Source organism: Micromys minutus, assembly GCF_963924665.1.
Source record: "Micromys minutus genome assembly, chromosome: X".
Lineage (NCBI taxonomy): Eukaryota > Metazoa > Chordata > Mammalia > Rodentia > Muridae > Micromys > Micromys minutus.
Window position 1 is genome coordinate 82,938,090 of NC_137970.1, and position 12,217 is coordinate 82,950,306.

The window sequence follows — 12,217 nt, forward strand, 5'->3', positions numbered from 1 at the left end:
ATGCTAATTGATTCCAAATTTCCCCAGTAGAGGGGTTGACCAGGAATCCACTGTGCTTTATATAAATCCTACTGAAATTTGGGCAGTTTCCCCCTAAATTCTACCTCATCTCTTTCAGCTAGCCCTATACCACAGCCTTAAGCACATGGTGTCACATCATAAGTTGCTGGTGTTTCTCCATCTCAACAGCCAGAATGAATGCTAGACAATACACTGGGGGCTCAATTAAGAGCAAAGAGTGAGGCCAAGGATCTGACTTGCCACTCTCCTGAGATCCTCCAGCATGCTGAAGATACAGAGACAAGGAACACTTAGGGTTTTCACTTTTAGATCTGCATATGAAAGTTCTCCCCACACATAAACATTTTAAGTGATGTGTACGTAAACAGCCTTCCAGAGAAGAAAGACTGGTTTCCGAACAGATTGAGTGGGGAAAAATACAAAGGCCCCTAAGAATTCAGTAGAAAGGTCATGGACTAGCACATTTTGTAGTTCTGGAAAAGTCACTCAAAAGGATGGTCATCAATCTATCTCTTATTGGTAAATGTGAATTAGTGGCCCAGAAGAGAAGTCACAAGAAAATAAACCCTACATACTACAGAGTGTTTTGAAAAGCAACAACAACAACAAAAATTTTTAAGCACCAATAGCCTTGTTGGTCACTTGAGCCAAAGTATTCTGCTATAACAACAGGCTTTGATTTAGCCTATCGTCTTTCACATGGAATCGCCAAGCGAATCAGAGTCATCCAATGACAGTGGCAGGTACAAGTCCTGTAAGAAAAAAAGGGACAAAGTTAATTTCCCTTTACTTGGTACCTTGAGCTTTAAAATGGCTTTAGTTGTTTGAAATAGTGTTTTTCTAATTTTATTTTTAAAATAATTAATACATTCACAAGGAGCTTTAAAAGTATGTCCAGAGGTACCCCTGCATTATATCAATAAACTCGCTTCCCTAAAATGTAACATCTACCAGATTGGCAGGTTCTTATTTGGTTGTGTGTGTGGAAAAGTTTGGGAAGATAAAATATCTTCCAATAAAGAAAAGATATAACATTAGCTGTTCATGGGAGATTGGAAACTCTCTTTCATATATTTCTGGAAATGCAAGTGACTGGCTCTATACAGATGACTAAGTATATGCTTAATACAAACCTCAGATGCTCCTAATCGTTCAGTCCCAGATGATTTGCCCTTTGCAAGCAATGAGTAAAGGGCATGCTAGATTTGTCCGCTGACTAATAGACTATTGAAATAATGACCCAGTATTCACAGAACATATCAACAGCAACCTTTTACTGAAAACAATTAAGGGACTCAAACAAATCCTTCTGAATAGTGTTCACAACTGGCATACTTGTCCTACAACAAATACTAAAAGAGCAGTCTCTCAAAGAGCTATGATAATAATTCAGACCCACATTAATAAAATAAGAATCAGTACAGTAAACTTGCAAATACATTCCAGAGCTGGAAAGACTAGCTTTTGTAATTATTTTCTTTTACATTGATTGAAAAAATATTTATACTTTATTGTATATATTTTAAGTTTACAACATGCAGTTATCGGATACATATGGATAATAAAAATAGTTACTATAAAGAAATAAATAGCATCCTTAGATTCACACAGTTCCTTTCCTGTAGGAGAACAACTAAATCTACTTCATTCCTAGTCGTTTTATTAAATTCAGTCACTTTGTAGATTAGATTTGTAGATTGGTTCACAAAGCTTGTCGTCTACTATGTTTATCAAGCTTGCCTGTTATGTTGTATCCGTGATATACACACTGCATTCCCTCCAACCCTCTAGTCCCTCTAATAGCCTCTGTTCTGTTCTCCATCTCTAAATATGTGAACTTTTTTCTTTAAAAAATTCGACACATGAGTGAGATCATGGGATAGTTCTCTTTCTGTGTCTGGTTTATTTCAAAAGACAACTGTATGATCTGGTAATTACAAAAATGTGTTGATGGACATTTTGTTTATAAAGACATAATTTGCATGTTTATAAGAGGCCAAAAAAGGGGAAAAGAAACAGTGCTACCCTGTAGCAAAGATTTTAGACATAATTTAAATAAAGTCAGTATTAATCTGGATTGTATTAAGATAGGAATTAAACCATTCACTATAGAGGTGAATGTTGAGGCCCGAAAAGCCTGCAATTGGCTTTTACATTCTTCCAGATCCTTATTATTTTCTGAGAAACACCGACACAATTCACTAACTTGCAATACCCATGTCTTGTCTCTTCAGAAGATTGAAGAAAACAAAATGCAGTTACTGAGCTCATAGTTCATAAGATTTTAGAACTCAAGGGATATACAATTAAAGATTTTGTAAATCATATGACGGTCCCAAAGTATTTAATTTATTGACCTTCTATCTCATTATTCAATTTAAGGCATTAAAACTTTCATTTAATTGGGTTGAATTATCTTTCCTGATTTCATCAGTTTGCTTCATATACACTAATATAGTGTCCTTAATTGGCATAAACATATGTATAAATATATTTTCTGGGCACATTGACCCATTTCCCATGAGAAATTTTTTTCTAGTAACAAATTTGGTTGAAGTTCATTTTTTTCTAATATTTGTATAGCCATTATAACTTTAGTTGCAGATTAATTTGTATGTCAGATCTATATATTTGTCATCTGACTTATCTGCTATTTTGTATATTTTCATCTCTATTTTTCTATTTCCTTCATAGCTTTTTCATGTGATTTTACTCTCAATATATTCAAGTCTTTCAGTCATATTGCTTCTGCCTTAGACAACATAAGGGTAGGTGTTGATTTAAAAAAAAAAAAAGCACATTCTGCCAATCATAGTTTTTGAGTGCTTAATCTACTAATATTTAAAGTAATTGCTAGTAAATAGAAATTATATCAGGTATCTCATCCTTTTCCATCTTGTATGTTTTGCTCAGTCTCCTGTTCTTTGTTTTGTGTAAAATGCAGATTTTTCCAGTGTATTGTTGGTGTCGTTTTTCTTTTTCTTTTTTTTTTTTAGCATAAACATTTTTAATATATTTTTTCCATTTTTTAACAACTTTATTTTACAAAACAAAGATAAATGTACAGATTTTAAGCATTTTTTGCATAAAATTATACAATACATTTTTGTCAGTACTTTTTTTCAGATTTTAAAATAATTTTTACATAAAACTGTATGAATATATTTTTTAGTCAGTACTTGATTTTTTTAAAGGTTTGATAGTATGCATTGAAAACTTAATAGTTACAATGAGCATAAAGTACATGTAAGACAAAATGTAACATTGAAATAGTCAAAGTTTTCTTGTTGTATAGACATTTTTTTGTTTTGTTTTGTTTTGTTTTCATTATTTCTTGGACTTCATACTGGTGTCGTTTTTCTTGTGTTATGTTTTTTAACCTTGACATAATTATAATTGTTTGGTAGATATAATTAAATTAGATTGTTGTTGCAGACTTTACCTCATAAGAAATGAGGAGAGGACTAAGGGTAGATTTGTGAGAACTCTTGTAATTGCTGTGACTTTGAAAGTGTAAAGATGTGGGCTGTGGAAGGAGTCTATAGGAATAAAGTGAGGTATGAACTGCTTCTTTACCTCTATCAATTCATTTCCTATTTAAAGCTAGAGGGATATAAGGGAAGAACAATGTTCAGGAAAAGTAATTACCTCAGCATTCTCTTTTTGTTGATTTATATGTAGAAATACAGAAACACCCATATTGCTTAACAATACAAATAATTTGCACCTGATAATCATTTGCTTAGCCTCTTGGGGCCCTACAGAACAAAATGTTTGTAACAAATACAGCTGTGTTGGCAATACTACTGCGTTAGGGAAAACAAAAAGTTGGTCTTTCATCCAAGAAGCTTATAGTCCAAGAGAATTCAGGAAGGATGTTGGAGAAGCCCAGCTTCTTGTTAGGATTCACTATCCTTTTCAAACACACCCTGCAATTTCTTGGTAGTCTAACACTGCTCTTGCTATGATTTACAGCTCCCCCCACCCCGTTTGCCTCACCAGTCTTTTCAAAGCTTAGCCAGCCTTTAAGACCCCAGTTAAATAGGATCCCTGGGAAGTCTTTGCCAGCTCCCACCTTCCTAGAGTTCCCATCAAATGTTCTTCCTTATATAGTCCAAAACCATTTATATTCTAGCTAATTGTGTCTGTGATCTCAGAGTCAGGACCCTTTTTATTCATCAAACTGTCTTTCTGACCACTGCTAGGAGGGCAAAAGAAATCTGCAAATAGAAAAATGGTGTGTATTTAAATGATGTGTGAGATATATGTTCAGGTACTATGTCAGATATATTTTCTTTTTGCAGAATATTCTCAAGTTTAGAATTATGGGTAAAGTTACTAAACTGAAAATCATCATAATTAAACCAAAGAGCTTTTCTGTGTTTCTATATTTTTATACATCCTTAAACAGGGTATTATCTCCAAAAGCTGGCTTTTGTAAATATTTGTTAAATCTTACTGAGGCTGTCATTAATCTCTGTAACGTTTGCCCTCATCTCTAAACGGCTACATCTAATTGCCCTTTCTTTTTTACAGGGATATTGCAAAGATAAGCAAGAACGTGTCTTGTGAAAGGTTAAAGCAGTATAGAAATACAAAATGAAATGTTGTTCTCATTAACTACCTTAAGATGTACTCTGTGTCCATATTGCAGCCCTTGAGTATGCGGACTTTGGCTAACCCCATTGCAGCTGCATTAAAGATGATTCTCCATGAGCTGCCTAAGAGAAGCCAAGCTCTGATTACAGCTTAGAGGCCCAGCACAGCCATCAAATGTTACCAAGGGGATGCTAGGACTTCAAGATTGTTTCCAATTGCAAAGGAGAAAAGTGATTGCCTTGGCCACCTGCTTCCTGTCTCCACAATGACTCAAACCTTTCAGGTACACTTGGACTTAAATTCAGATGAGATCTGTTCTGGCCACTGCCCAGGGTGTTTGATGACCCAGGTAGCAAGCGGGGTAAAAGGACAAATGCAAGGCTCCGACCTGAGATTTGGAAGGACTGAGTCAAAAATCACAGCCAGCTTTAGCTTTATCCAAAAAGTCAGCCATTTCTGACCATGTAAATGGGATGTATATTTTCATTTCTAGAATGTACTGTCCTGAAAGATAAAATCTTAGGAATCCTTCCAGATTAAAAAACACTAAAGGAACACAGTAAGAAAAATGCAATACTTGATCCTAGATTAGATCCTAGACCACAAAAGGAATGTCGTGGAGGCAACTGATGAAATTTTAACACAAACTGTAACAGTTTTATATATCTGTTAATTAAATCTTACTACGTTGTGCCATGGTTATAAACCACTTTGCCCTTAGAAAACATATACTGGATATTTCAGTGTAATAGGGCATTATACTTGAAACCTAAATCTCAGATGACTCAGACAAATAGTAAAAAGTAAATGTTATATGCATTTATATCCATATAGAAGTAGAGAAAGGAACACAGAAAGTAAGTTAAATGGGGCAAAACTGAAATAAGTGATAAATGTGTATAAAAAATACAGTCTTTATTATTATTATAATTCCTCTGTAAGTTTTAATTGATAAAAATATTTTAAATAGTATGCTATATCAAGACCTAAATGTACATTTTATTTTAAAGTTTGACTAGAACAGTATAATATAATTTATTAGCTTGTGTTTCTGTCTTAAGAAAAATTAATCTTAAGAATACAATATCCTGAGAACTCCACAGAGAATAGTTTGACTCGGTGCTGCCACCCATGAGCTTTATCTAGTTCTTCAGTGACTAAAATTGTTTACAGAATTGAATGGGATACAAATAAGTCACACATGTCTAGAACTTCAACCAGGAGAAACAAATCTGACAATGCCAAAACTTACCAGAATGATTTACCAAGAATTAGTCCTCAACCTAAATGAACTGGATGTACATGTCAGGAAAGCTGAATGATACAGGTGTGCAGAGAAAATGTCCAAGCTGCCTCTGGCATTTTGGGAAAGGTCGATGGAAAGAGAACACTTCCCAGAAAGGAAGGTACTTGCAAAAAGTCATAGGGTACACTAAGAAGTGATGCAGTCTAAAAATATCTCCATAGAAACCACATCGTCAGAGACATCATCTTTGAATGTCTGTATTAACAAACCTTTCTACTTAGCAAATAATCAAAACCTGGCTTGAAAGTGGTTCTTGTTCATCTCACAACGTCTGGGTAACACAGAAGATATTCTGAAATCCTGAAATCCGATAGCTCAAGAAGGAGAATCCAAAGGGTTTGCTCAGGATCAATACCAGAAATTAACGGAGTCATTAAAGAAAAGAAACAGGCATTATCAGTAACAGGAAGGGAAAGGCCAAATTAAACAGGAAACTAAAAGCATGCTGTGAAGAAAGAAAAGACAAGACATGTGAGAGAGTGATATGTAATGAAATATTTTTAAAGTAATAGTTGTGTGTGTGTGTGTGTGTGTGTGTGTGTACACTTTTCTACACCACAGCACATGTATGAAGGTCAGAGGTCAACTTTCAGGTTTCATTTTATTCACTTTCCACTATGTGGGTTCTGGAGATTGAAGTGAAGTTTTTTGTGTTACTGACAAATGCCTTTTGAGTCATCTCTCCAGTCCTACAGTCCTACTCTTAAATATTTAACCACTGGCTTTGATATAACTTTTGAAATGTAAACACATGAACTATCCAATAAAAAATTAAAAATAAACAATTGGGTTTCTATAGGTAAAATGATAATCTGGATTTATTTGCTGGTTTCCTTCATCCAAATAGTTCTGCTATAACCAAGTTAAGGTTAATATATTACACACATAGTTACAAAAAAAACCTGATGAGTGTGTGCGTGTGTGGTGTGTGTATGTGTGTGTGTGTGTGTGTGTGTGCGTGTGTGTATTACTAAATACATAAATATGACCTGCTCAGTCTGTGTAAGGTAATGTTACTTTTATGCATGTATTCAGGACTGACCATTTGGTATTTGATAGCTGATTGCTGTGCTCTTCCCTGGGGAAGACTCTTCTGCTCTCGGCATTCCTTAGTTGCCTGTAGTTCTTTGTCTAAGATTGAGATCTCAAGACACTTCCCACTTCCATATTTTAAAAAAAAATCAACTCAAAGGTGAGTGTAAACTGACTCTAGCCTAGCACTGGTGGTGACCAGCATAGCATACTAGTTCTGTTGCCAATTTTGTTGCTCTAATAAGGTATTTTGTTATCTGGATTGATTCAATTTCCCTGTCTATATAAAACTTCATAGTATTATTAAAGTAACCTAATAAAATATTTCCATCTATAAAATCTTCCTTTCTGCTTACTATGATGGAGTTACATGGATGGTTAGACTTTGCAATTAGCATTCTAAACCATGACTTTGGGGACAGTAGACTAAAAATCCGAGTGGAATTTGTTTTCAAGTAATAATCAGAAAAAAAAAAACAGACTTATCCAAATTATAAGAAATTTAATGCTGTGAACATTCCAAATTTCCTACACAGGAGCAATTTCTGAGAAGGAAAATACTTGGTAATTGATCTTAGGAAATTTTTGAAGTGTTTATTAAATTTAGATGGTGTGTGTGTGTGTGTGTGTGTGTGTGTGTGTGTGTGTGTACTAGGCAAATAAAAACTCATGGAGTTTTATCTCCAACCCCTACACTTCTGTGATTTAATGATATACTTCTTTGGGCTAGCTAAGGTGTCAAAATGGTTTCCAAGTGTTTGTTTCCTTTCTGTGTATGCTGGGCAAGAAAATCCTTAGTAATGTTCACAGTGAAATGTGGGTCCATTTATTCAATGATATCCAGCAAATGTAAAGACAGTAATTTATTGCAACTTTAAACATGTGTAATGTTTTCTTGTGTCTGAGCATAAGTATGTACATCATATGTATGTAGTACCTGTGCACGCCAGAAGAAGGTATCAGATTCCCCAGAAATAGAAATAACAGGTGTTTGTGTGCTACATGGTAGGGGCGCTAGAAAGTGTGCCTACATCCTCTAGAAGAGTACTATATGCTCACAACTACCAGGCTATCTCTCCAGTCCTAACTCTGTGCAACTTTTACTGCTATATTTATATTACATCCTTTGGCTGGTGCCTAGTGACATAAGTTGCCCCCAACACCCCTTTTGCTATATGCTGGAAATGCTGAGGCAAGTGTTTTTGGTTTGCTTTCTATCATGGTTTCAGAATAAATACTTGAGACCATCATACTACTTTGGGGAAAATGCTAAAATGTAACTAAAAAATGTTAAAAGCAAAGGTTAGAGAAATCAATAATACTGGCTTGTTCCATGCTGGAATTCTTGGGACTTCGACTTAATAGAGTCAATAAAGGGGAACCTTGGCTTTAGTGTACTATTGAAGTACAATGGGTTAGCACCCCTCTAGCACACCGTTTAAGAAACTGAGTCCAAGGGGTTTTAGTAAGGTATAAGAGACATAATACCTTGTGCTTCCGCAGACTGCCAGGGCTCGTGGGGGTAGAGATAGGAGACTGCTTCGACTTAGGTGTTGAGAGTTGACTGCTCGATGTTCCATTTGCTGCCCCAAGGCAAGAAAAAAAAAGAATAAAAACCAACATATAGAAGAGCAGGTTCTCTCTTCCTAAAACACTAAGAAATTTCAAACAAGGTACAAAGTCAACACATCATTTGACAGAATCCAACCAAAGTGAAAAGAAGCAAGTTCTTCAAATATCCTAAGAACTTCCGTTCTTGGTTAATATGGTCCTGCGCAGCGCAGACACATCCATAATCACTGCCTTGCAAAGTGCTTCTCAGTAAGGGTTCTATTTCTTTTCAAAACGTTTTGATAATAATTACCAGGTTTGATCATCTCGTGTCTGGAAAGCAGTTAGAGAAAGTATTATTTTACTCTAATTTTAGGAGATAATTTTTGTACCTGACATTAAAAAGAAGAAATGTGGGTATTTTAGCTCAGGGCATATCCCCATTTGGATTCAGTTGAATAAGAGTGATGTAGAAGAGATCTACTATCAATCTCTGCTCTTCCTTATTCACTTCCTCTTTCTGGACTACCATGTCCTGGGTGAAAAACACCAGAAGGAAAAAAACTGAAAGGAGACGTGTCAGAAAGAAGAATTAAATAAATTGGAGGAGCAGAAAGTAAAACTTAAAGAAGAGGTCAAAAGGAAGAAAAAGGAACAGAAGAAAGAAGAAAGATATTGGAAGATCTGACATGAAGGCAAGAAAAATAAAGAGATTAGAATAAAAGGCTGAGAGCAGAGCAAAGGGCATAAAGAAACAGAAATGAACTCCAGATAATTGTGAGAAACATCAAGGTCCAACCGCAGTCTGTCTCCAGTCAAGAATATGGTGGAAATGAGATGATTTGCCTTTTGAACATTGGTAACTCTATTGCAATTTCAAGCTGTTTTCTAGCCCCTTGATAATTAGTATGTTTAATATGAAAAAAAAGAAAGGGTGTCACATGAAAATGGGATAATTAAATGGTTTTCCATGAGATGTTCTGCTTTCTTATGGTGAAACATTTTTAATCATAGGACCTATATTGCTAGAAAGATATTCTGCTGTGTGCTCTTAAAACAGAGGTGAGTGTCTCAGAAGTGGGAGATGGAGTGGGGCAGAAGGAAAGAGAAAGAACACTTAAGTAAAACGAAAGTGTTAAGTCTAAGAATATTGTGGTTAGGTTGGCAGAGATGGTTTAAACTTCTGTATCATGAATATTCCCTGAGGATATACCTCCTTTCTTCTATGTATGATAATGTCTACCTAGTTTCGAAAACATGTCCATCAACTAAAAAGAAAGTAGCACAGAATTTGCATGGCTGTGATAGTTTTTAATATTCATGTTCAAATGAACTGACAAATGACCACTTGGGCACTCAATTCCTTGAAAATTGTTCTTCCATGTCATTTATTCATACCATTAGGTAATAACTAATGAGCACTACCTATGAACCAGGCAGAGATTAGATATTGGTGTTTGAAAAATAAATACATAACATAGGTAAAATATATGGATTAAGGTCTTCCTTCACAATGTATTTCTAAGAGCCCAAAGGACAGAATATGAAATAAGGGGACATGGAAGTAAATAAGAAATGACAGCTGAATATTTTGAAAACAGAATCTGTACTAGGCAAGTGTCCAGAGACTGAAGGTAGATTCTGGGCTACCCAGCCTGGATGAGGAAAGGGATGGACAGAAGAGGGGTGCTTTTGCTAATTGTTGGGAGCTTTGTTTTTGGAGTCAAATTTATTCTGTGACAAACTCTGGAGCTACCTATCATCTATTGTGGTTTAAATTAGTTCATATCAATAAAGCTGGTGAAGAAATGAAATGGATACTTGCTAAGCAAAGAGGAGAGAAAGGGTATCCTAGGCACTAGAAATACATGAGACAAGAAGGTGTAAAAGAATATACAGTGTGTTTCCAAAGTACAAGTAGCTCACAGTGGCTCAAGAATAGGGTGGCAGGAGGAATTTCAAACAGATACAGAAGAAGGCTAATGATATAACCCAAAATTTGGTGGATCCCTTGTGTGACCTACTAATGCATTCAGAGTAAACCTAGGATATTGGAATAGTAGCAAAATTACTGGCTTGAAACAATGACAATAATTGTATAGTAGGGTCACCACAACATGGGGAACTGTATCAAAGGGGTCATAGCATTAGGAGGTTGAGAACCAATGTTATCGAGTGAATACCATGTTGCCTTTCATCTTCAGAGTGAATGGAAGTGACACCATTGACTGATAGTCTTCCTTTCCTCTTACTACCATTTTGAGCCCTCTAGGAATTGGGAAAGACCCTGGGAAGTACTCTTCCCTCGCTGACTTGTTTTTCCTGTTCCTCCTCAGAATCACAAAACTGTCTCACTGCTCTCAGCTTTACACACAGTCTAAAGCTCTCATTTTTTTCTTTTAGTAGAGGTCATTTTCCCCCTTTTGATAAGGTGTGTCAAACTAATTTCATCCTCTTTTGCTCCCTTATCCATATTTTGAAAACTAGGATTATTTTGACAAGGCACCAGAGGGAGAGGAAGCATAGCCAAGATTTGGGTTTATGGATTTCTGACTATGTATACTTCTTTTCTTTGTTTTTAGCTTTGAGGACATAGGCCTTTCCTCTTTGAAGCAAGTGCTCCTGGAATTTCTCCTTCTGACAGTTTTCTCACAGAGATGAGGGAGAAAAGGGCAAGTGATGGCAAAAGATTAAAAAAAAAAAAAAAAAAAAAGAGCCAAGAAGAAAGTAGTGGCAGTTACCAGATGTAGGGCTTACTGTCAAGAAGGCTTCTAGCCTATATAATCCTGTTCAAATTAGAAAGTGGTTAGCAAGAGCTTCCTTGCAATTAAGCAAACTAATTGGGCACATACACAATGTGGCAGAGCAATAGAACACAGGAGAGAGATGAGAGAGCATAGAATAACTACCCTCATGCCACAAATCTCTCTGAGAACTCGCTATCTGTGTTCTGCTGATTCCGTTAGTGAGTACTATTCAGCTGTGCATGTAGCACAGTTGCCAAACTCAATCCCACCTGGTCCTGTCTCCCAGGATTTGGGGGTGGCTGTGTCCTTGCTCCTGCATTCATCTTTATCCCCATTTCCCCTGTCAGTGCTACCTATCTACATGGAACAGGACATGTAAAACAGATCAATAGGTTGACATACTTGTATTTACAGGGATTTAAACACATCACAATAAAACAAAGAGAGCAGGATGCTCTTTCCCAGAGAACAATAGAAGGGCCCACTTTCAAGTGTGTGTAGTCAAAAAAAGAGCCAAAGGTGTCACCAGTCATGTAGCATTGAATCTGAGTTTCCAGGTGGTGTGCTCCCTTCTCTGGAGGATACAAACATCCCTGAAGACAATGATGTCTCTAAGCAGTCCCAAGTGTACTGATTAAAGAGTTGCTAGGTAGTGAGTAATACAAGTTGTATGGTACATTCTTGATTCAAATTCATTTGACCAGAATGGCACAGAAAAGAAAGGGTCTCTTGAATTGTGCCTTGTTTCTAACCCACAATGACTGGGTACTAAATTGACTTTAATGCTCATCCTCCTCATCCTGACCTGCTCATCCATTGCAATACCTTGAAACACACTTAAAATAAAATTTTCAAACATAATCCAGCCTACTCCCAAAACTGAATAATTCTACCCACCATTTGTTGTTGTATGGTTATACCTGAAACATTTTATCATATGTGACCTCACATGATTCTCTCC

General features: G+C 36.0%; 1 protein-coding gene across 2 annotated transcripts in view; it reads right to left on the bottom strand.

Annotated features, from left to right (window-relative positions):
• Positions 1-716: 716 nt before the first annotated feature.
• Positions 717-12,217, bottom strand: part of DCX (doublecortin) — a gene marked incomplete at both ends in the record, with an annotated part of 66,563 nt that continues 55,062 nt past the window's right edge. For both annotated transcript variants that reach the window (XM_080910946.1, XM_080910945.1), the window contains 2 exons: positions 717-773; positions 8,447-8,541. In XM_080910946.1, the coding sequence (XP_080767072.1) occupies positions 717-773; positions 8,447-8,541 (152 nt within the window). The remainder of the gene's footprint in view (positions 774-8,446; positions 8,542-12,217) is intronic.